The following is a 21,281-nucleotide window of genomic DNA, read 5'->3' as shown; positions in this document are numbered from 1 at the left end:
TCACGACAGCATGTAGGGTCTGATGGATTGCACAAATGAGGTTTTCTCCAATGTTAGTCCTACGTGGAGTCGACCTACTGAAATGAATGGGACTTAAGTTAGACTAACATTGGATATAACCCATGATCTTTTCATGTGAGAGGGTTATCATCTTTCTGATAACACTCTAGTTTAATTTGTAGCAGGCATTCTTAATTATCTTCACAAGTTGACTATAGATGAGCAGCAATCTGGTTGCCAGCTGTTCCTAACAGTTAACAAAATTTCAGCTGTGCAGTCAGACTGCTTCTTGGTTGTTTTGAAACTTATATTTGTATTTATATTCTACAGTTAGAACACGTGCATTCCTTGGCAGGGGCTTATGTGCCACTAGTGGAATGGTGGCAAAGTTAGTTGGAAGCCTACTCTCTACTCTAACTCTGTGAGCAGAAAGGAAGGAGGTAAAGAGCAGCTGTTTGGGGCTCTCTATTGGCTTGAATGGGAATGTTTTCACATGCCACCTCTTTTGCTGGTGTAACGCTACAACCCGTGGCCAACTGCGGCCTGCACTTGGCCCTCTGAGACTACCTGTGTGGCCTGCCGCAGGTGCCCTGCCCTCCCCCATTCCTCCCCTCCCTCCATGCTGCTGTTACTGCTGCCAAACAGGTTGCGTGAGGCAAGTCATTCCTACATGCCCTGTTTCCCAGCAAAATCAGGCTCCCGACTGCCCACCAAACACTTGTTTGGTGAGACAGTGGGATCCCAACTCTGCTTGAAAACAGGATGCACAGGACAGCTCTCCAAGTGTGCCCTGTTTCCCCCCAGCGATCTTGAATGAGATCTCTTTTTCCCTGCTGCTAATAGCGTAAGGAAACAGCAATCTTCCCTGCATTGACATTGGTGGGGAAGGTGAGGCTAAAGCCTTCCCACCCTCCAGCAATCCTGATCTGGATCGCCATGGGAGAGGAGGTTAAGAGGTTTTAACGTCCCCCAGTCCAGTGATCCTGATCAAGACTGCTGTTTCCATGTAACAGTTACACCACAGTTGGGATGTATCTGACTTGTGAGCAAGCATGGGATCCCAACTAAGTGCCACTCCTCCCCTGCCTCACCCCCAACTCCCAACTGGTTTTGGCTGTTGTGCTTATGGTGTTGTGCTGGCATCAGATTTCCAATGTTAGGCTGGTGCAACCATGTTATAATCTTTAGCCTGTGTAGATCCATGACGTGAATGTATCTTCGGGATCTCTTGATGCAAGTGAGCATAGCAAGAATCCTACCCTCAAGTAGGATGGGATTATAATGTTAATTCATTAAATGAGGCGGGGGAGCAACTTTAATCAGTAGTGCTGAAAGGGCACACTTATTTTTGAGGCTATTTAGGTTTTGGTGTATTACTGCAATATTAGAGACACCCTTTCCTTTTAACAACATAGGTACATAGGAATCTGAGTTGAACTGGATCAGACGATCTAGCCCGGTCTTGTCAACACTGACTGGCAGCGGCTGTCCAAGGTTTCAGGCAGGATTCTTTCCTTGCCTTACCTGGAGATGCCAGGGAGAAACAGAAACCTTCTGCATGCAAAGCAGGTGTTATGGGCCCTTCCCTGGTTACAAAGACACCATTGCACACTTCTTTCAATATTTCAAAAGCAGCTATGTTGAAGTTTTTCAAATTTGTTTACATTTAATCAATGAATTGATTCAAAGCAAGCCAATCAACTAACCTTGAATTCTTTAACTTGCTGCAGCAAAGATTACGAAGTGCATGACTTTAGGAATTATTTGTAAAATATTGCCTTGAGGCATAGCAATAAAAAAATGCCACATCAGAACAAACATTTGATATTATTTACCAATATGCTCAATTCTCTCTCTGATAACTTCATACTGATGGGGCCAGCGAACTAAGTGCAGGTGTCCTGCAGGAGACAGGCCATATAAATCTCGTGGTTCACGAAGCCTTGGCACCCATTTCCCTGAGTTATATTCCAATAAAATCTGTGTGGTCCGTGGCAAAAGCTGATCACAAAAAGAATCTATGAGATAAAGGGGGAAATAAGACATTTGTTGCTTTTGTCCTGGAGTTATATAACTCAAATTAAACAGCCAGCTTGTCAGATACAACTGAAAAGAACCATGTAATCTATCTATCTATCTTGTATATTAATTTATAAATTGGCCTGGGCTGCCATTAACAAAGTTGTGTAAGGAAGGAAATGCAGAATTAGCTGTAGAAAAGCTTGATATTTCTTTTTAGTTAGAGTTATTATTTCTTCATTTCTATTAACATTTATGGTCCTTTTGTGGTGGTTTTAGACAAGTACTTATGCCCCCAGCTATAGATTTTCCTCTTCAAGTTAACTCTCCTGAAACCACCATCACCATACAGATGAATGAGTGAAAGCTTTATTTCCAATAATATATATATATTAATATAATGTCTCAGAAAAGGAGTCCCACTGTTGGTTTTTGATGACATGATATCCTCATGTATGATAGTGAACACGATTTCTTCAGATGTGTACCAGTATGTGTAGTAGGAGGCACTAGGCATGCCAGAAGCTAGCTGCAAATGTGTGTTAAGGAACAGAAATATCAGACCTGTGATAAATGCACACTGCTCAAAATCTTCAGTTAAAAATGGGTTAAAGGGATCGTCATCCTAAAATACATAAAAAGAAAACAGAAAGTAAGGGCACTCTTGTTTCTTACAAACGGCAGACAGACGATACTATCTAACATGGGGCATTATGCTTTCAGTAACCATGACTATTAGGATTCTAAATAGATAACGGAATTCTTAATTTTTTGATAACCCTTTACTACAGGGGTGCAGAACCTCTTTCAGCCCAAGGGCCAAATTCCATTTCAGAGCAGCTTTTGGGGGCCACATTCCAGTGGATGGGGCAGAAGGCAAAAGAGGTGTGGCCAAAGGTAAAAGGGGTGGGGCCAGACTTCCCAAAATATCAGCATATTTTAGCTTCAAGCTCTTACTGCCAGTAACTAAGTTTTAGGAAAGGAATTTCAACTTTTTACCATGGGAAAAATCTGCACAAAAGCCAGGAAATCACCCAAGAATACATGGGGTCAGGGGACGGGGGCATAGAAATCTAGGGAACTCCAGAGGGCTGGACTGGGACCCCAGATGGGCCGGATTTGGCCTCTGGGCCTGAGGTTCTGCACCCCTGCTTCACTACAATGCAAATGAAACAACAAAAAAAAAAGAGAGGCTATATAATTAAAGGGAAGGACAGATAACAGATTTTTTAAATATGAACAACAGACTCATTTTTAGAGGTCTTATGTTATCAAAATGGCTAAATGGCATTATAGGTAAGTTAGGTAAGTCCCAAGGTACTTTGAACAAAGAGTACAGCAAGTGTTGATAGACTGCGATCAAAGCACAGAATAATGCTTAACTTGTAAGTCTGAAAAATGTGCTATAATATAATTAATTCCCCCACCCCACCCCAAAGTCTGCATAGATTTTTAAATGTCTACTGACTGAGCACAAGGAAATATGCTAATTATCCATGGCAGAATATGCTTTGTTGTCAGTTGGGTGGTTTGGATAGGAGAGGGGAACGGGCCAGAATGACTACAAATGTTCCTTAATAGTCAGTGGCAAAATTTACACTCACCCCACTTTTGCAAGCAGTGGTAAATTCTAGGGGCGCTTAACCAGGTTTAGTTTCAATATCAGATCACCACAGACTATATATTTTTAAATTGCCTGGGACAAAGGAAATATAATGTGGCAGTGGGAACACATGGGGAATACAGCAGAGAAAAAGTATATACTGTATAACTGAAACAATTACTCTAATGGTAGGCACTGCCTACGCAAATACATTTTAAATGTATGACAATTATATATGAGGAGTGCAGGGGTGGAAATCTAAATTATCCTAAACAAATAAACAATGATATAGAAATAGATTATATATGTTAGAAGAATGTATAAACCTGAATAAGCATACCGAATTGTAATCATCACTGGTTAATTGTTCTATGTGCTGCTTGTCCTTATCTGAATCTTCGGACATAATCTCCTGAAACCAGGGCCTTTATTTTTCTTCCACAGACTGTCAAACACATAAAAATAATTCATTTGAACACTATATGAAACCTCAACCTACAACTTTTTTCAAACCAAAAAATTAATGATATTCAGTCACCGATGCTTTTACAGCGTTTAACAATAATTAACATTTAGGCAGATTTAGACTAGTATTTAGTATATTGTCCCAGTATTACCCTCAAAGGCACAGTATAACTTCTTTCTAACTCAGTGCAATTTTTCCATTTTATTTAAGTGTGAATTGATTCTATTATTATTCTATTGCCCAATAAGTTTATAATTGAGCAAGCTATAAATCTTGTGCCACATTTTCATTTTATTATATTCTTCAGAAACCATTTGACTACAAATTCTTCAATTATAATTTCCCACTGTGCTTTTTGATGCCATGTGGGATGTGCATCACAGACAGCCTCAAGAGAAATCTGTGTGAGAGCAAGACAGAGGTGTGAGACAGAGTGACTCCTGTCAGCACGGCTGCCCAGCACAACTTAGAAGCTGATTAAAACATGACTGTACTATACAATTTTCTTGCAAGGATAATCTTGAAACATAGCTGTGACAAGGTCTTGATCAACACATAAAGACAACTACTCATTTCCATTGTCAGTCACTTGACACAAGTAATGTTGTTCCACACAACCAAGCAGAAGACTCAAGAATCAATCCACACAGACGATGCTGCTGTAGTTGATGGTTGCTTGAGAATTATGATCAGGATCATTGATTCTGTCTATATCATCTCTCCATTTCATCTTTTTCTGCAGATTCCAACTAAAGAACAGTGGCTAGGCTTTGATACTGATACATGTTGCCCTGGGAGCCAAAAGGCCACTCATAAATAGTTTTATAAATAAAAGGAATACATGGTTGTTTAGAGGGGTAGCTGTATTAGGCTGTTGCAGCAAAACCAGATATCTTAAAGATGAACACATTTATTATAAACTTTTTTTTGTACTAGAGTCCACTTCATTGCCATGAAAAGTGGTAAGGAAAAAGCCAAGGCATTCCTGCTCTTTCATGTTGTGACCCTGCATCATTATTTGTCATAAAAGAGAAAATCACAGCATAGGGCACATGGCCAGCCTTCTCATTGCTCACAGACATACTCAACTCATTTTCAGTGTTGTAGGCAGGCAGGGGCCTTGAGTGGTGCTTAAGCAACAATACACTGTGCTATTGTACAACCACAATAGTGAATGTGCACCAGTGAAACGGGAAGTGTTGTTTTCACAGGGTAGATCAACCGCACACATTCCAACAAAGGCAGAAACCATGTGACAACATATCATTCATGCCCTCTGCCAGGCAGGTCATGTGTGAGGACAATCACTGGTGATTCATTAGGGATTCTATTTGTTTGTTGCATTTATACCACATCTTTCCTCCAAAGAGGTCAAGGTGGCATACATAAACCTCCACCTCTCCATTTTATCTTCACAACAGCCCTGTGAGGTAGGTTGACTGGCCCAAAGTAATCCAGTGGGGTTAATGGCTGAGTGGGGACTGGAACATGGCTCTCCTGAATCCCAGTCCAATACTCTAACCACATCACATAGATGTAAAACAGCCAGTTCTGGCAATTGCTCTTGCAATTCCCTGTGTTCATGTACATGTCAGCGTTGCTGATTACATTATGGTATGCACTCATGCAAAAACAAACCTAAAAACACGTGCTGTTCTACATCTTGTAAATGCCATAACAGCAGTAACATTAGGATTCTTCATTTTATTTCTCACTTCCATAACAAATTATTCAAAACGGCTGCCCAATTAAACTAAATTTCACACTATATCCTTGAAAAAAAGCATGCAATTGACCAAGTTTCATGCTTTTACTACAATAACCTGATTTTCACATCATAACAATTCAAAAGGTGGGAGACCAAGAAATGCAAACTATTCAGAGGACTCCTGAAGTAAGCATAATGGATGTAAAAGCTAAGGATGGAGATTTAAGATTTATAGTTTACACTCTGGGACATTTTGGATGCATATGGTTTAGAGTCTGGGCATTGATTTCAGAGTACTATAAAGAATTAGTATTCTGGAATGCAAGGTATATCTTAAATACAGGCACAGCGCACGCCAACTGCCTAAGTTGGCGTCATGCTCTAGTGCCTGTAAGGAGCAATGTACAGATACGTATCTTAAAGTTTGCCCTTTAAAATATCATCCCTGCCAAAGCTACACACCTAAGTAAATGTCACACTGTCTCATTTCTGATGTGTGTCAGTAATGAAGTGCTATCTGCTCCCATATTACTTGTAGGACTATCACTTTGACATTAAACCCAATTTGATCTCTATGCATTTCTGGGCACCCTCTGCTAGATGGAGCCAGATCAAGGTAACAGCTGGATTTTATACTCTCAAAAACAGAGGATCAATCAACCATTATTTCTTTGTTTCTTCGTCCCAAGAGTCATAGAATCATAGAATAGTAGGGTTGGAAGGGGCCTATAAGACCACTGAGTCCAACCCCCTGCTCAATGCAGGAATCTAAGTCAAAGCATCTTAGGGACAGTCCAAACTGCACACCACACCGAATAGAGCCTTATTTGAATGTCTGCTATCTCCTCCCACATTTCAGCTTAAGACTGCAACTAAACGTAGACTCCATGGGTTATATCTAATGTAAGCCTTATTTAAGTCCAATTCATTTCAATGGGTCTCCTCTAAGTAGGCCTAAGACTGGATACTACCCACGACTTCAACACCAGATTCCGCGCTCCCTGCTCCCGTTCAACATCTAGCCTGATTAAGAGTTCTGGACAACTCGAAAGCTTGCACGCTATTTTGTGTCATTTTGGTAAGCTTCACAGAGGTATTGCCCTAACAGGGATGCTGGCATTCCACGGCCACAGGCGCTGTTCCATTGCCTCCATTGTTGCAGCGCTCGCTTGGCGTCCTTACGCACTCGGCCCTCCCTCACCTTTGTATTAATGTGTGAATGCTGATTCCCAGGTACGCGGGTGGGGTGGGGGGGGAGTCCCTAACCCCGCATGGCTACGCCTCGGCCCCGCTCTCGGCGTAAAGCCCAGCAGCGAAGTCAAACGGCCGCGCGGCCAGCAGGGCGTGGCCTCGGCAGCCTCTTCTGCCCAGTGATGGCGGCTGTGGCGGCGGCAAGACATTCCAGCGGGGAAGGCCGAGAAAGGGCCGTTGCCTCAGCAACCGCGAGCCAGCCGGGTCTTCCATGGAATCGCGGCCGCTTCCCTCGCTCCCAGGCCCAGCAGCGGTGCTTCCGCGTTAGAGAACGAGCCTCGCTGTCGCAGAGGGGCGGGCCCAAGGAAGTGACACCTCCCGGCCCAGTTATCCTCTGTTTAGCGCCTTCCCCAACCTGGTGCCCTCCAGATGTTTTGTACGTCAACTCCCATCAGCCCCAGTTAGGGCCAATGGCCAGGCGTGCTGGGAGTTGTGGTCCAGAACATCTGGAGGGCACCAGATGCTGGGGGAAGGTTGCTCTATTACACCTTTATTGTTGCCCTTTCCCTTCCCTTGCCTAAGAAATGGGAGTGTCTTGAGGCATTTAAAATAAGGTTCCTGAGGCAATGAAAGGGTTCCTGTCCCCGTCTATATAATTTCTGTCAGGCTTTTCCTTCTAGCAACAGCTGTGTGAGTGGAAGAAATGTAGCAGGTGAGGGGTTCCATGTCACTGCATGGCCACGCTCAGAAAAGCCTCACTTCTTGATATTTATTTATTATGTGTATAGCCCTGCTTTCCTCCAAGGAAGGTCACGGCAACATACATGGTTCGTCCTCCAATTTTATCTTCACAACAAGCCTGTGAGGTAGGCTAGGGTGAAAGGGAATGACTAGCCCAAGGTTACCCAGTGAGCTTCATAGCTAAGTGGGGATTCAAACCTGAGCCTCCTCAGTCCTTATCTGACATGCTAACTGCGGCAACACACTACCTTTCCTACACCACACTGGCTTTCTTAAAGAGTACAACAGACTGGGTCAAAACACAAGGAGACACAGCCCTGAAAATTTTTCACAAAAATTCAGCTTACATGGCAACATTTCCCCCCTTTTATGCAGTTGTTCAAGGCACACAAATCTAAGTAAGGAGGGGGAAATGGCAAGCCCTGTTGCATTGTGCTGCCTGGCTCCACCTTCATCTCTCCACCCTTGATAGCTCTGCACATTGAGACCGAAGACATCATCCCTGCACAGCTGCTGAAAGTGGAGGAAGTTACAGAGAAGTGATAGCACTTATACGACCCGGTAGCATTGTCAGGTTTGTTTGGTCCACACGCACCCCCCCCCCCCCATGCCTTTATGATCCAGCACAGAATGAACCAGGCAGCAGGGGAGGCTGGTGGCTCCAATTTCGGTGGGGCAGAGATTCCTTTCTGGATTTTACTTACAACCAGCCAGAAGTCTAAAGGAGCTATATAAGGTGTTGGACCCATTTTGGGGATAGGGTTCAGCACCTTGAATAGCTCCTTTAGGCTTCTGGCTGGTTGTAACTAAAACCAGAATGGAATCTCAGCCCCACAAAATTGGAGCCACCAGCCGCCCTTGCCAGGCAGAAATTCAATGGGTGGCACTCTCCCCAACTCTGTATTCCCATGTAGGGAAAGGCAGCACATCCGCAACTTCTCAGAATGCTGTAGCTCTAAAATTACAAGAGCCTGGCAGAAAAAAGGTGACAATCGGATGCAAGAGGTTACTTCCAAGTCCCTGAAAACATTGTGTGAGGTAATCTGCTGACTGCCAGTACATCTCTTATCATGTTCTTGCTTTTGAGATAAAAAGGTACCTTGACCTCACCACAACTGAAGGTGTGAAAAAAAGTTTTTCCGGTTCTAAACATGCTTGACAGCATTAGGTCTGCTAATTATTACCCCATGTGATATTTTTAACATGTGCAAATAATGTTTACCAGCACACAAACTATAGAGCTGTTTCCCCTGCTATTTTCTTTGAAGTCACTAACAATTTGTGGTGCGGTGCTTTGGGTTTAAATAAATGTTACAAAAGTTTCCTTGGGCTAATAATGGTCTATAGAATTATACTCGGAGCATTTGAATAATTGGGAGCGAAACAGGTTAAGATCGAGACATCAAGCCATTTCTACTGCTAAAGCTCTTCTAGAAGATGATTTCAGTATCCACAACATGTGGAAACAACATTGGCTAGGAAATTGCCCTCCACAATGCTGAAGCTTGCCCTGCATCTTGGAAAAACCACCTGGATTTGACCAGCCCCGTGCGATATGGACAACCTTGAACTGAATTCGCATGGGTCATGGTAGATGTGCAGATGCCCTTTATAAATGGGGAAAACAACAACATCAAATTGTGATTGTGGGGCTGAAAAACAAACTATCCAACATATGACATTTGACACAGAGTGTCAAAACTGAGCCTACAATGGAGACTTTGCTGATTTCCTGGCTGTGACAACAGAAGTAAAAAACTATATCTGTAACCTAGAATACGTTTGTAATTATCCTATCTATATTTTATATTTTATATTTTACATTTCATATTTATTATGCTCTATGTTTTTATTGCAATGTGATGCGTGCCATACGATAAATAAACAAATAGAATAAATTCAACTAGGCAGAAGTTCAACAGATGAGTACTTTCCACCGCTGCCGCCAGGCAAGGTGGGTGGGAAATGTACATGTAGTTGTTGAGATGCTAAGGGCCTTGTCAGAAAACAAGGTGAACACCCTGCATACTTTGACGGACATTTCTTCTAGGAAGTATAGTCTTTTGCATAGGGCTTGTGAACAGCAGGTACAGATCAAACATTTAACTATTAATATTAATAAAATGGGACATCTGACAGTCCCCAGGCAAATTAAGAGAGTCAAGAATAGAAGAGAAAAGGAAACAAAAGGAACACAATGCTTTACGTTTGTTTGTTTTGGAAGTTATAACCCTCACTTCCCTTATGCTGAAGCAAATATTTAGACAGGTTTTTTTTTTTTTTTAAGAGAAGAGAGGGAAGATATATGAACAGGCGTATTTGCTGAGGAATTGAGCTATTCTCTCCCCCCCCCCCCATCTTTTTTGAGCAGACAGGATATTAGCATTGAAAAGGGATTTTAGAGAATATCATACAAAGAATAAATGGCATTTTGACTGATCGTATGAAACATCCTTAACACTGTTATCCTATGCTATTCAAATGTAAGGCTCACTGAATTCAATGGGAATTACTCCCAGGTGAGTGTGTATTGTATTGCAGCATAAGCATAGAGATGTTTAGGATGTTTGTTGTTTTGCTGATGTCTTGGATGTACCTTTTTATATCTATAACTTTTTCAGATTCACCTTTGTTCACATCTGTTAAAATTAACGCTTGAATAAGAATAAAAATAGAACTGTACAGAAGCAGCCCTTTCTTCTAATTCCTGAAATATAATAAATATCTCTCCCCAGCAAGAACATTTAAAGTAAGTTTTTAAGTTGTCATGATTTGTTGACACCCGCTGCTTGCCCTTGGGGATTATGTTGTTAAAAAGCTGACCTCAGGGAAAATGCATTACTGAAAAGAGCAACAAAGATTTAGTGTCTAGTGTTCAAAAATGTAAATGAGGTTGTGTGTGTGTGAATCATGGATGAGAGAAATACATTTCTCCACTGAATAACTTACCTTGGCTGTCTGCTGTATAAATGTATGAGAGGAGGAGGAGGAGGAGAAGGAGAAATAGTGAATACCCCCTTAGATACTCTTGTTTTCAAAGGCTTCATCTCAGGGATAGTCTTCCAATCTGTTCTTGTGCACAGCCAGCAACAAGCACGGAATGAACGAGGTTAGGAAAATTAGAAGGAAAGAAGTCCACCTAGCATCCTTCCCATGGATAGAACATTGTGACATATGGGAAATGTGAAACAGTAATGTGCAACAGTCATTGTTACCATTAATGAGATGGAGCTGACTTGAAGCATTGATGGATGTTTTTGTGAGCGTGGGAATGTTGTTTAGCGTTCAGTTTATCCTGGGCTGTTCAAATGCATTCATTCACCATACAGCATTTAGATCAGCACAGATCATATAGCATACAAACAATAACATGTTGAGCCTCAGTTTGGTTCTTTGTATAAGCTTAATGGTTTGTCCTCTGACTACCAGGAGATTCTGAGTCATTCTTTCTCTTGGGGTTTTATGTAATTTGAGATTTGGCTGAGTTTTAGACATCGTGTCAGATATTGCTGTTTTACCACAGATGCCTCCAAGAAGGTCAACATGTGCAATTACTTTTAACGTGCACCATTTCAACAGAACACATTTTCAGTAGCTCACCCATGTGTCCAGTGATGGATAGTGTTGTACAGAGGACAATCATGGGAGAGGGTCTCATACATTATTTATCTTAGTGCTTGTGGTGCCCATAGTGATACAGTTATGGTAATGACATCATATACCCCAGGGAAGCTGGCATTGTAGTATTATCTCTCCCCTGCCTATAACACTTGTACATTGCTCTTACTGAACTTGCAGTTTGCTATCTGCTAACAAAAGAAAATAGGTATGTCAGCTGGTGGATAAGCAGCATGGCCACTCATTACCTGGGAATCAAGAGCTGCAATCCTAAACCCATTCATTGGAGAGTAAGCCCCACTGAAATCACCAAATTCAGAATTAAGTCTTTACTTTACAAGAATTGAGTAAACATTCATGCAGTGGAGACTGGGTGGTGAATCTGCTCCGGGTTTCAGTCACAACTCTAAAGGAGCTATCCACATAGTTCTGACTGAAACCCGGAGCGGATTTACTGCCCCACTGACATCAGAGCCACCAGCCTCCACCGCATTCATGGGATGAGGCTGTTAGTGCAGTAGATACTGGCAGTAAGCCATATTTAACATCTATATGTTATAGCTATTTTGGTGTTTATTTGTAAGCTTATATTCTGCTTCATTGACTACGCTAAAGCCTTTGATTGTGTGGATCACAACAAACTCTGGCAAATTCTTAAAGAGATGGGAGTACCAGACCACCTTATCTGTCTCCTGAGAAACTTGTACGAGGGTCAAGAAGCAACAGTCAGAACGGGACATGGAACAACCGATTGGTTCAAAATTGGGAAACGAGTATGACCAGGCTATATATTGTCGCCCTGCTTATTTCACTCATATGCAGAGTATATCATGAGAAATGCCGGGTTGGATGAATCACAGGTTGGAATTAAGATTGCCGGGAGAATTATCAACAACCTCAGATACGCAGACAATACCACCCTAATGGCAGAAAGCGAAGAGGATCTAAAGAGCCTTTTGTTGAGGGTGAAAGTGGAGAGTGCAAAAGCTGGTTTGAAACTCAACATTAAACAAACTAAGATCATGGCATCTGGCCCCATCACTTCTTGGCATATAGAAGGGGAAGAAATGGAAGCAGTGACAGATTTTATTTTCTTGGGCTCCAAGATCACTGCAGACTGTGACTGTAGCCATGAAATTAAAAGACGCTTGCTCCTTGGGAGGAAAGCTATGGCAAACCTAGACAGCATAGTAAGAAGCAGAGACATAACCTTGCTGACAAAGGTCCGTCTAATCAAAGCTATGGTTTTCCCAGTAACATATGGCTGTGAGAGCTGGACTATAAGGAAGGCTGAGCGGTGAGCGCCGAAGAATTGATGCTTTCGAACTGTGGTGCTGGAGAAGACTCTTACGAGTCCTCTGGACTGCAAGGAGTCAATCAGTCAGTCCTAAAGGAAATCAACCCTGACTGCTCATTGGAAGGACAGGTACTGAAGCTGAAGCTCAAATATTTTGGCCACCTAATGCGAAGAGAAAACTCACTGGAAAAGACCCTGATGCTGGGAGAGATCGAAGGCAAATGGAGAAGGGGACGGCAGAGGATGAGATGGCTGGATAGCATCACTGATGCAATGAATATGAACTTGAGCACACTCCGGGAGAGAGCGGAGGACAGGAAGGCCTGGTGTGCTATGGTCCATGGGTTCACGAAGAGTTGGACACAACTTAACGACTGAACAACATACATATTAGTTGACATTACCTAAAGTGTGAACTTAGCCTGAACATGTGTTGACATGAGAACTATTCTGGAAAGGTTAATCAAGCTGTGCCTATAAACAAGCCTATGGAGCAGCCTTCCCCAGCCTGGTGTCCTCCAGATATTTTGGACTATATTGGAATTTGGAAACTGCCTTATACTAGCCAACGCTGGCAGGGGTTCTCCAGGGTTTCTGGCAGGGGTTCTCCAGAGTTTCAGGCAGGAGTTTTTCCTGCCTTACCTGGAGATGCCAGGGATTGAACTTGGGACCTTCTACATGCAAAGCAGGTGGCCTCCCACTGAGCCATGGCCCATCCCTAGCATTCCTGACCATTGGCCATGGTGGCTGGGATGATGGAAGTTGACATCCAAAACATTTCGAGGGCACCAGGTGGAAGAAGGCTGCTTTAAAGGATTGTGTATTTTTTGTCTTACTATTTAATGAAGATTGTATAAAACTTACTGAGGAGACATTCCTATATATTTTAATTCCTATATATTTTAACACTGGAGGGCAGTGAAGTGCTGCCCTCCAGTGCCATTTTTATTTCCAAGAATACTTCTGGGCCCCATAGGCATTCTTGGAAAATAAAATTGGTGGGTGGCTGCAGCCAAGCACTTTTCTTTGAAGCATGCCCAGCCACCTGGAAAAAAGAAAACGGTAAGTTGGGTGTGTGGGAGGTGTAGTACGGTGCATCACAGGTAGAGAAGGGAACAAAGGGGTGTTTTGCCTGTGCTGTGTGTGTGCGTTGCCTGGTTTTTGTGTGTATCTGGTGTGTGTTTTGCCTGGTTTGTGGGTGGTGTGTGTTTGTGTTTCTCTGAACACCCCTAGTTTGCCTTTTGTGAAATGGGCATTTTGTTGTGCTTTGTGGAGGCAAATATGTGATTTGGCATTTGGGTCTCAGACCCTGTCTCTGCCTTCTACTCTGTTTTTTTGCCAAGTTACTTGTCTTTAAACCTTATGAATCTGTCTTCTATGAAATGCATTCTGGAGCAGAACACTGTGGGTTCCGAAGAGTGTATTTTGTTATTTGGACACCCTCTTTCCAACAGCATCAGACCCCTAGAGGTCCAGTGCCAGCTGGTGGACATAGGCTGAATAACAATTCTCACTAAGAGCATGCCACACACACTGGGCCGGTTCACTTGAATGCTGGCACCCACCGTGGCTTAAATTAAGTTATAGTGCGTTGCTGCACATGCCAGCTGCCATTTTGAATATTCAAGCCATGGTGGGTGGTCGACTCAACTTATCGTGTCATGCGAATCCAGCACAGGGTGGGTTGTTGCCATGGTTAGCAAACCACCCCAAACCTAAGAACAGCCCATGGGCCGTGGGTAGTTTGTTAACCATGGTAACAACCCACCCTCCCTGGGTTTGGACATCACGATAAACCATCATGCAAATTAGGGCACTCTCTCCCTCAGTATCTTCTGCTGCCAGTTTCTCTCCCTCACTCCCATTAGCCCTCAGCTCTCCATTTCTAAGCCTCTGCCTGGCTCAACCCCAGTCTCCTTCCCACAGCTATCCTTATTTCATAAGGCTTCCTTCTGCAGTCACACAGAAGCCTTCCCATTTAAATTCAGTTCTTTCACAGCTGTCTGTTTGTGGTGCTATTTTTCCTTTGATTTTGGTCTATGTAAATTTTTCACCTATTTAAATAAAAATTACTGTTTTTAACTGAGTGTGTGAGTGCACGTGTTCATGTGCGCTGACTAGGTTAAAATTCATTGTGATGCACCACACCTCAAGTTTAAAGATTCCCTTAACCTGATGAATAAGTGTCTGCAGAGGATCCAAGTTAACAACATTTGTGACACCAGTTTTCATATTGGTGTACTGGGAATTTACCTAATTTGTAAGCCTAGGGTAGCCAAGGTGTCCAGCTCTTAAACCCCCCCCCCTTTTTTTTAGCCTTGTTAGAAAACAAAGCAGCATACATATGTTTATTTATTAGCATTATTTATATACCACTTCTCATTTGAACATATCCCGAAGCAGTTTACAAAAGAATTTAAAAAACCAACAAAACCAACAACATCACACACAACAATAGTATCATGAGTTTGGTTGAAAGATAGCTCATGGCTGGAGGAAAGCCAAAATAAACAGATATGATTTAAATAAATGCCTCAAACATGTCAGCACTGAGGCCAGATGTAGCATGTATTGTTTGCCATGTTGAAACTAGGCAATTTCTTCTATACCATTAAAACCACTGCTGAATCAGAAGGTGAGGCAGCCAGATTTCTCCTCAGTTTTCCCTCATATCTATGGGGAAGGGGAAGATGACAGGGCTGGGGAAAAACACTGAAACTACAATCCCCAATAAGCCTATGCTTATCATCCCCCTGACCAACGGAGAAGGATAACACTAGGTATAATGCATGCACTTATAGTGTCATCCTATGCATATCTACTCAGACGTAAGTCCCATTTCCTTCAGAGGGACTTATTCCCAGGAAAATGTGTATAGGACTGCAGCCTTAGGGCACAATCCTTAGGCGGCTGCCTCCAAAGTAGGGCAGGAGAAGCACAGAGGGGATCGTTCCCTCCGCACTTCTCCTGCCCTGCATTTTTGGCTAGACAGCTGATTGCAGCTGTCTAGCTGCGGGAGGATGGAACAGGGGAGGAGGTTGCTGTACGACACACTGGATGTGTCATACAGGCATTTCCACCCTCCCTGCCCAGAACGCCCCCAGACACGCCTCTTTTTGGCTGCTCCACGCTCCTCTTGCGAGCATGGAGGATGGGGCTGATCCATGCTGCTTCCGAGGCAGCACGGAAGTGGGGGGAGGTCAGTTCTCCGGGAACCGACCTCAGAGCCGCTGTCTAGCGGCCATAGGATTGTTCCCTCTGTGAAGCAATACTGACTTTAAGAAAAGGAATCGGATCCAAGCAATACTCAGCTTTTAAAAAACAAAATATTTTGTTGTCATATTTTATAGTAAAAGAATGAAGACGTACATAGTGGAGAATATGCACCATAACATTTTTAAAATTACATTTTACTTCTAATTATTAATATTGCAGAGGGCATGGATCTCAAGAATAATAATCAAGGAACAGTGTGTACGTGTGTACCAACACACACACACATACACACACACACACATGCTTTCACTGTAGTATATGATAAATCACATAGTTACAATTTTTTTAAAAATATATTTTTTCTGTAATGGTAGAACTAAGCAATTGATGAAGATATAATTCTAACAATCTCCAGTAACACTTGAAGTAATGTTTAAATCAGGAAGGATTAGCCTGCAGAGTGCTCCAATTTATGGGAAAACAGCAATTATGTGCAAGGAGATGTGCTCATCTGGGATTGTGAAAAAGGTTTTAATTTGCACCGCACTGATATTCATTAACCATTAGTCATATAGTCATAGTGAATCATGTAGCCAAAAGGTACCATCCATACATAAGAGGGAGGTTTCAGCAGGCTTGGGGGAACCACAATATTTGCAGGAGCAAACCCTCAGAAGATCTTTAGGGAAATAAACCCTAAAGGGGGGGGGGCAGGGAAACCCAGGCTGCGTTTTCATGACAATGGAAGGAGAAACTAATGGAGTACTGGATTTTTTAAAAAGGAAACGGCTTTGTTATGAGCAGGGTTCCACAAGTAGATTCTCTGGACCAGTAAAAATCGCTTCACAGAACATACTTCCTGGTGGGGATGGGGTTTGGAGTGAATATCATCTGACTGTCAGGGGCTGCTCAGCCAATAAGAGAGGCTTCCCTCTCTCCCCACCCCCTTTGTCCTTTCCCTTGAAAGCCCAGATGCACCTGCATTTCAGGAGCAAGCCCCACTGAACACAATTGAAGTTACTTCTGAGTAGGCAGACATATGCTTGTGCTGGGAAAGGTGCGGGGGAGAACACAAAGATGGAAACCAGCCCCCATTTTAACTCGCAGGACCTCATTGACCACAATGGGAATTACTTCTGAGGAGATAGTAATGGGTTTGTTGTGGGAAAGGGAGCAGTAAACACAAAGACAGAAACCAGCCCCCATTGTAACCTGCAGGATATCTATAACGAAGCTGTGAAGTAGTTACTTCCTAAGGCAATGAATTGGACCCTTGAGATCACGCTTAATCGCACGTAAGGAATTGGGCTTTAAAATGTGCCGTGTCAGTTGAGGGGCTTCTGTTATTTCTGTGGGCATTCAGAGGGCAAGCCTCATTCAGCACAGGGGTCATGGTGAAAGGCACACCCCTGGCCAGGGCTAGTATACCTGAGCTAAATGCAGGGGTTGGGGCATACAACTATACTGGGGAGAACCTGACTTAAGGAAAAGAATCGGACTGTAAGCAGTCTGAGGAAATCCAGTTTTTCCTAGGGATGGCAGAGAATTTCTCCCCGAATCTTCGGGAGGCCGAGTGCCGACGCATTCGGCCCCCTGAAAGTGTTGGGGAAATTCTCCGCTGGCCCCCCCCCCCGGGATGGGACTTACCTTCAGCGAATGTCCCTCCCGGCGGCAAGTCCCGGCGGCGTTTTGGCGGGGGCGGTGGCTGGTTTCCCGACCGGTTGCCACCGCCGCCATTATAAAATACAAAAGTAAAACAAAACAAAACAAAACACACCCGTGATAGGCTACGCGACAATTTACGTAGCCTATCACGGCTAGATTTCCAAAGTCAGCTGTGATAGGATACGTAAATCGTCACGTAGCCTATCACGGCTGACTTTGGGGGGAAAAAAGCGCATACGCAAATGGCGGCGCCCCATGGGCACCGCCATTTGCGTTCCTTATTTTAGCACGTCTAGTCTACGTAAAGATTTACATAGACTACGGCGAAAATAAGGGCAACGCAAATAGCGTTCCCATATTTTCGCTGTAGTCTGTGTAAAGATTTACGTAGACTAGACGTGCCAAACTAAGGAACGCAAATGGCGGCGCCCCATGGGTGCCGCCATTTGCGTATGCACTTTTTTTTTTCCCCCAAAGTCACCCGTGATAGGCTACGTGACGATTTACATAGCCTATCATGGCTGACTTTGGAAATCTAGCCATGATAGGCTACGTAAATCGTTCCGTAGCCTATCACGTTTTTTTTTTCCCTTCACTTTTTCTTTCACGGCTGGGGAGACGGGGTGCTTCTCCCTGGCCTGAATTTCGGCCGGGCGAGGCGGGGCGCCTCCCCCCCCGACCTGAATTTCGGCCGGGCAAGGCGGGGCGCCTCCCCCCCCGGCCTGAACTTCGGGGGGAGAAGCGAAGCGCCTCCCCCCCACCGCGAAGCAAGCTGCGGGACAAGGTAAGTCCCTTTTGTCCATCCCTAGTTCCCTGACGAGCTCCAGGGTGGCTGCTGGATGTCCATGATGTCATGTATTCCTAACGCAGCTGGCTCGGAGTAAATTGCTGGTGGAAACACCCCCACAACCAGCCCAATAAGGACTGAACATGCTCAGTGGCGACAAATTGCTGGCTGATTGTTGGAAGGGGTTAAATACAAATGGGAAACCAGGGAGGTGGAGAATGGAATGGAGTGGCTGGAAACCTGAACAGGAGCACTTCACACTGCAACATTTTGCTGCAGGTCCCACTTATTAGCTCTAAAGCTAATTCCAATGCGCAGAAAAAGTACATGGTATATTCCCCTGGGGACTATACTATTTCAGATTGCCAATGGGGAGGAATTGCGAGTTTGACTTCTCCCTCATATAAAAATTCAACAACACAGTTTGTGGAAATCTGCACATCAGGGAGAAAAGGAGGCTCAAATCCTTCACCCAAACATACTAGCTTTCCATGCACATGAACTACAAGTGCAACTATTTTTAAACACTGGATAATGTCACCACCTACCTGGAATGGGAAGTAGTATGGTCCTGGGAAGAATGTACCATGTGCTTTTGCTGTGAGTTTGAATCAGCTTATTGTGTGTACTAGAATCACAGAGTTGGGATGTAGCCATTTAGGTCATGGAGTCCAAGCCCCCCTGCTCATTGCAGGAATCCAGTTTAAAGCATCCCACTCTGATAAATCGCTGTCCAGTTATTATTTGAATACCTCCAGCGATGGAGGTGAATTGGGAAGAGGAATTTTTATCAATATTTCCAAACCTGCAAATATAACACATTTCAGAGAGACACTATCAGGCACTATCTCATCCAGAAAACTAAGGGTGGCAGTATTGGTTACAAGGCAAACGCAGTATCCCGAACCCTATGATTCCCTGGTAATGATAATATAGAGAAGGGAGGGGACATTTGTAGGGGAGAATAGTGGGCAAGTGGGGAGGGTTGTGCTTAACTTCTGCTGGCCAGTTCTCCCTTGCAAATCCTGCCCCCCGCACCCCACACGCATGTGTTCATAATCATTTTTTTTCTGTCTGGCCTCCAAAATCAGAAATAAACCTGACAGGGGGGGCTCACAAATTCTCTCATAGGAGTTCCTTGAAAAACAGTTTGGGAACATGCAGTTCTGCCCCAAGCGTCTTCCTAAAATATTGTTTTCTTTTGGGAAATACATTTATAATTGATATTTACAAGATGCAAACATCTCTCAAGAAAATGCTTTGTTGTGAGGATAGTGTATTTTCCCAGCACTCAAACCACAGTATCTTGTTATCAGGAAAATGTGCCTCTCCCCACCCTTCCCAGATATCTTGTCAACTGAAACAGAAACTGCAGAGTGCCATACAGTTGCATAAGGGCCCCTATTGGACAGTGCCTGTAACATTTATTTGTATTATATTTTAGTACTACACAGTTTGATTCTCCCCCCCTGTATGGCTTTAGCAGAGAACTGCTCACTTTATCTTATTGAGTTATTCAAGGCCCTGAAGTTTTCCCTTTAATGACTGTAGTAGTTTGATCTGATTATTTAAGAGCAGCCAACAGCTATTCCCTCACAGCAAGGTTTCCCACCATCCTGGCTAGTCAAAAGGCAGATCAGGGAACAGGGATTCAACCTGTGCTGGATGGGGTTACACTCCCCCCAAAGACTCAGGGGGTGTTTCCACCAGTGACTTACTCCTAGCCGGCTGCGTGTGGAGGTTGTTAGGGATACATGACATTGTGGCCATCCAGCAGCCACCCCGAAGCTTATCAGGGGAAAAAACGGATTTCCTGAAACTACTTAAAGTTCAATTCTTTTCCTTAAGTCAGGTTCTCCCCAGTATAGTTGTTGTATACCCCAACCCCCGCATTTAGCTTGGGTATGCCAGCCCTGCCCAGGGGTGTGCCTTTCACTGTGACCCCGGTCAAGGAGTGTTTCCTCCCATTGTGCTGAGTGAGGCTTGTCCTCTGAATGCCCACAGAACTTACAGAGAACCCCCTCAATTGACAAGGCGCAACATGATCTCGAGTCTTGATTCTCCTTTGTTTGGTTTGCCTTGGGAAGAAACTTCGACCCTTCATTATAGAGATCCTGCAGAATAAAATGGGGGCTGGTTTCAGTTTGTGTTTACTGCTCTCTTTCCCAGCACAAGCATATGTGTGTCTACTCAGAAGAAACTCCCATTGTGGTCAATGAGGCTTACTCCTGAAATGCAGGTGCATCTGGACCTTCAGGGGAAAGGAGAAAGTGGGGGGGGGGAGAAAGAGGGGGAGAAGCCTCTCTTATTGGTGGAGCAGCCCCTGCCAGTCAGATGATGTTCACTCCAATCCCCACCCCCACCAGGAAGTATGGTCTATGAAGCGATTTTTACTGCGCTGGAGAACCTGCTTGTGGAGCCCTGCACAGACCACATCACAGCAAAGCTGATTCCTTTTAAAAAAATCCGGTACTCCTCCATTTGCTTCTCTTTCCGTTGTCGTGGAAACAGCCTCAGTCTCGCAGTTTGGGCGTACTGTTGTTGTTAAATACTGTGTACAGAAAGGGTGAAGCCATGACTGAGGCAAAGGCTGCTCCTTATGTGATCACTAGACCTTTTTGTAGAGAAATATTATCTTGGCCATGATTCAAAGCACATTTATGTGGGAGGAAGTGCCATTCTGTAAATGGATCTTTCTTCCATGAATTGTACTTTGGATTGGTGTATAAAAATACAGTGTGGAAATTAGAATTCAAAAAGCAGAGAAAGATGGCATATAAAACCAGGAATTTCAGAGAAAGAATCAAAGAATCAAAAAGGGGAAACAATAAAACAAGATATATACAATTGAAGACAATGAAATAAAACTCACTTTTCAAAACTAAATAATATTACAGTCAAGATCTCATGAAGATGCAGAATCAGAGATGCAAAAAGAAATTGAAGTAAAAGAAGAGCAACACTGCATGA

The 21,281-nt window shown here is 43.6% G+C and overlaps 1 protein-coding gene across 3 annotated transcripts in view; it reads right to left on the bottom strand.

The window, feature by feature from the left end:
* Positions 1 to 7,335, bottom strand: part of AGBL3 (AGBL carboxypeptidase 3) — a 57,639-nt gene extending 50,304 nt beyond the window's left edge. For all 3 annotated transcript variants that reach the window (XM_084810114.1, XM_084810112.1, XM_084810113.1), the window contains exons 1-4: positions 6,998 to 7,335; positions 3,963 to 4,067; positions 2,584 to 2,644; positions 1,836 to 2,018 (exon numbers count right to left, since the gene is read on the bottom strand). In XM_084810114.1, the coding sequence (XP_084666240.1) occupies positions 1,836 to 2,018; positions 2,584 to 2,644; positions 3,963 to 4,028 (310 nt within the window). In that variant the 5' untranslated portion in view covers positions 4,029 to 4,067; positions 6,998 to 7,335. The remainder of the gene's footprint in view (positions 1 to 1,835; positions 2,019 to 2,583; positions 2,645 to 3,962; positions 4,068 to 6,997) is intronic.
* Between the last annotated feature and the right edge of the window lie 13,946 nt (positions 7,336 to 21,281).

The sequence above is a fragment of the Heloderma suspectum genome, chromosome 7, assembly GCF_057233095.1.
Source record: "Heloderma suspectum isolate Gila_16-S chromosome 7, 16-S_ref, whole genome shotgun sequence".
Classification (NCBI taxonomy): domain Eukaryota; kingdom Metazoa; phylum Chordata; class Lepidosauria; order Squamata; family Helodermatidae; genus Heloderma; species Heloderma suspectum.
The sequence above is the reverse complement of the archived record's forward strand: the minus strand, read 5'-3'. Positions and strand labels throughout refer to the sequence as shown.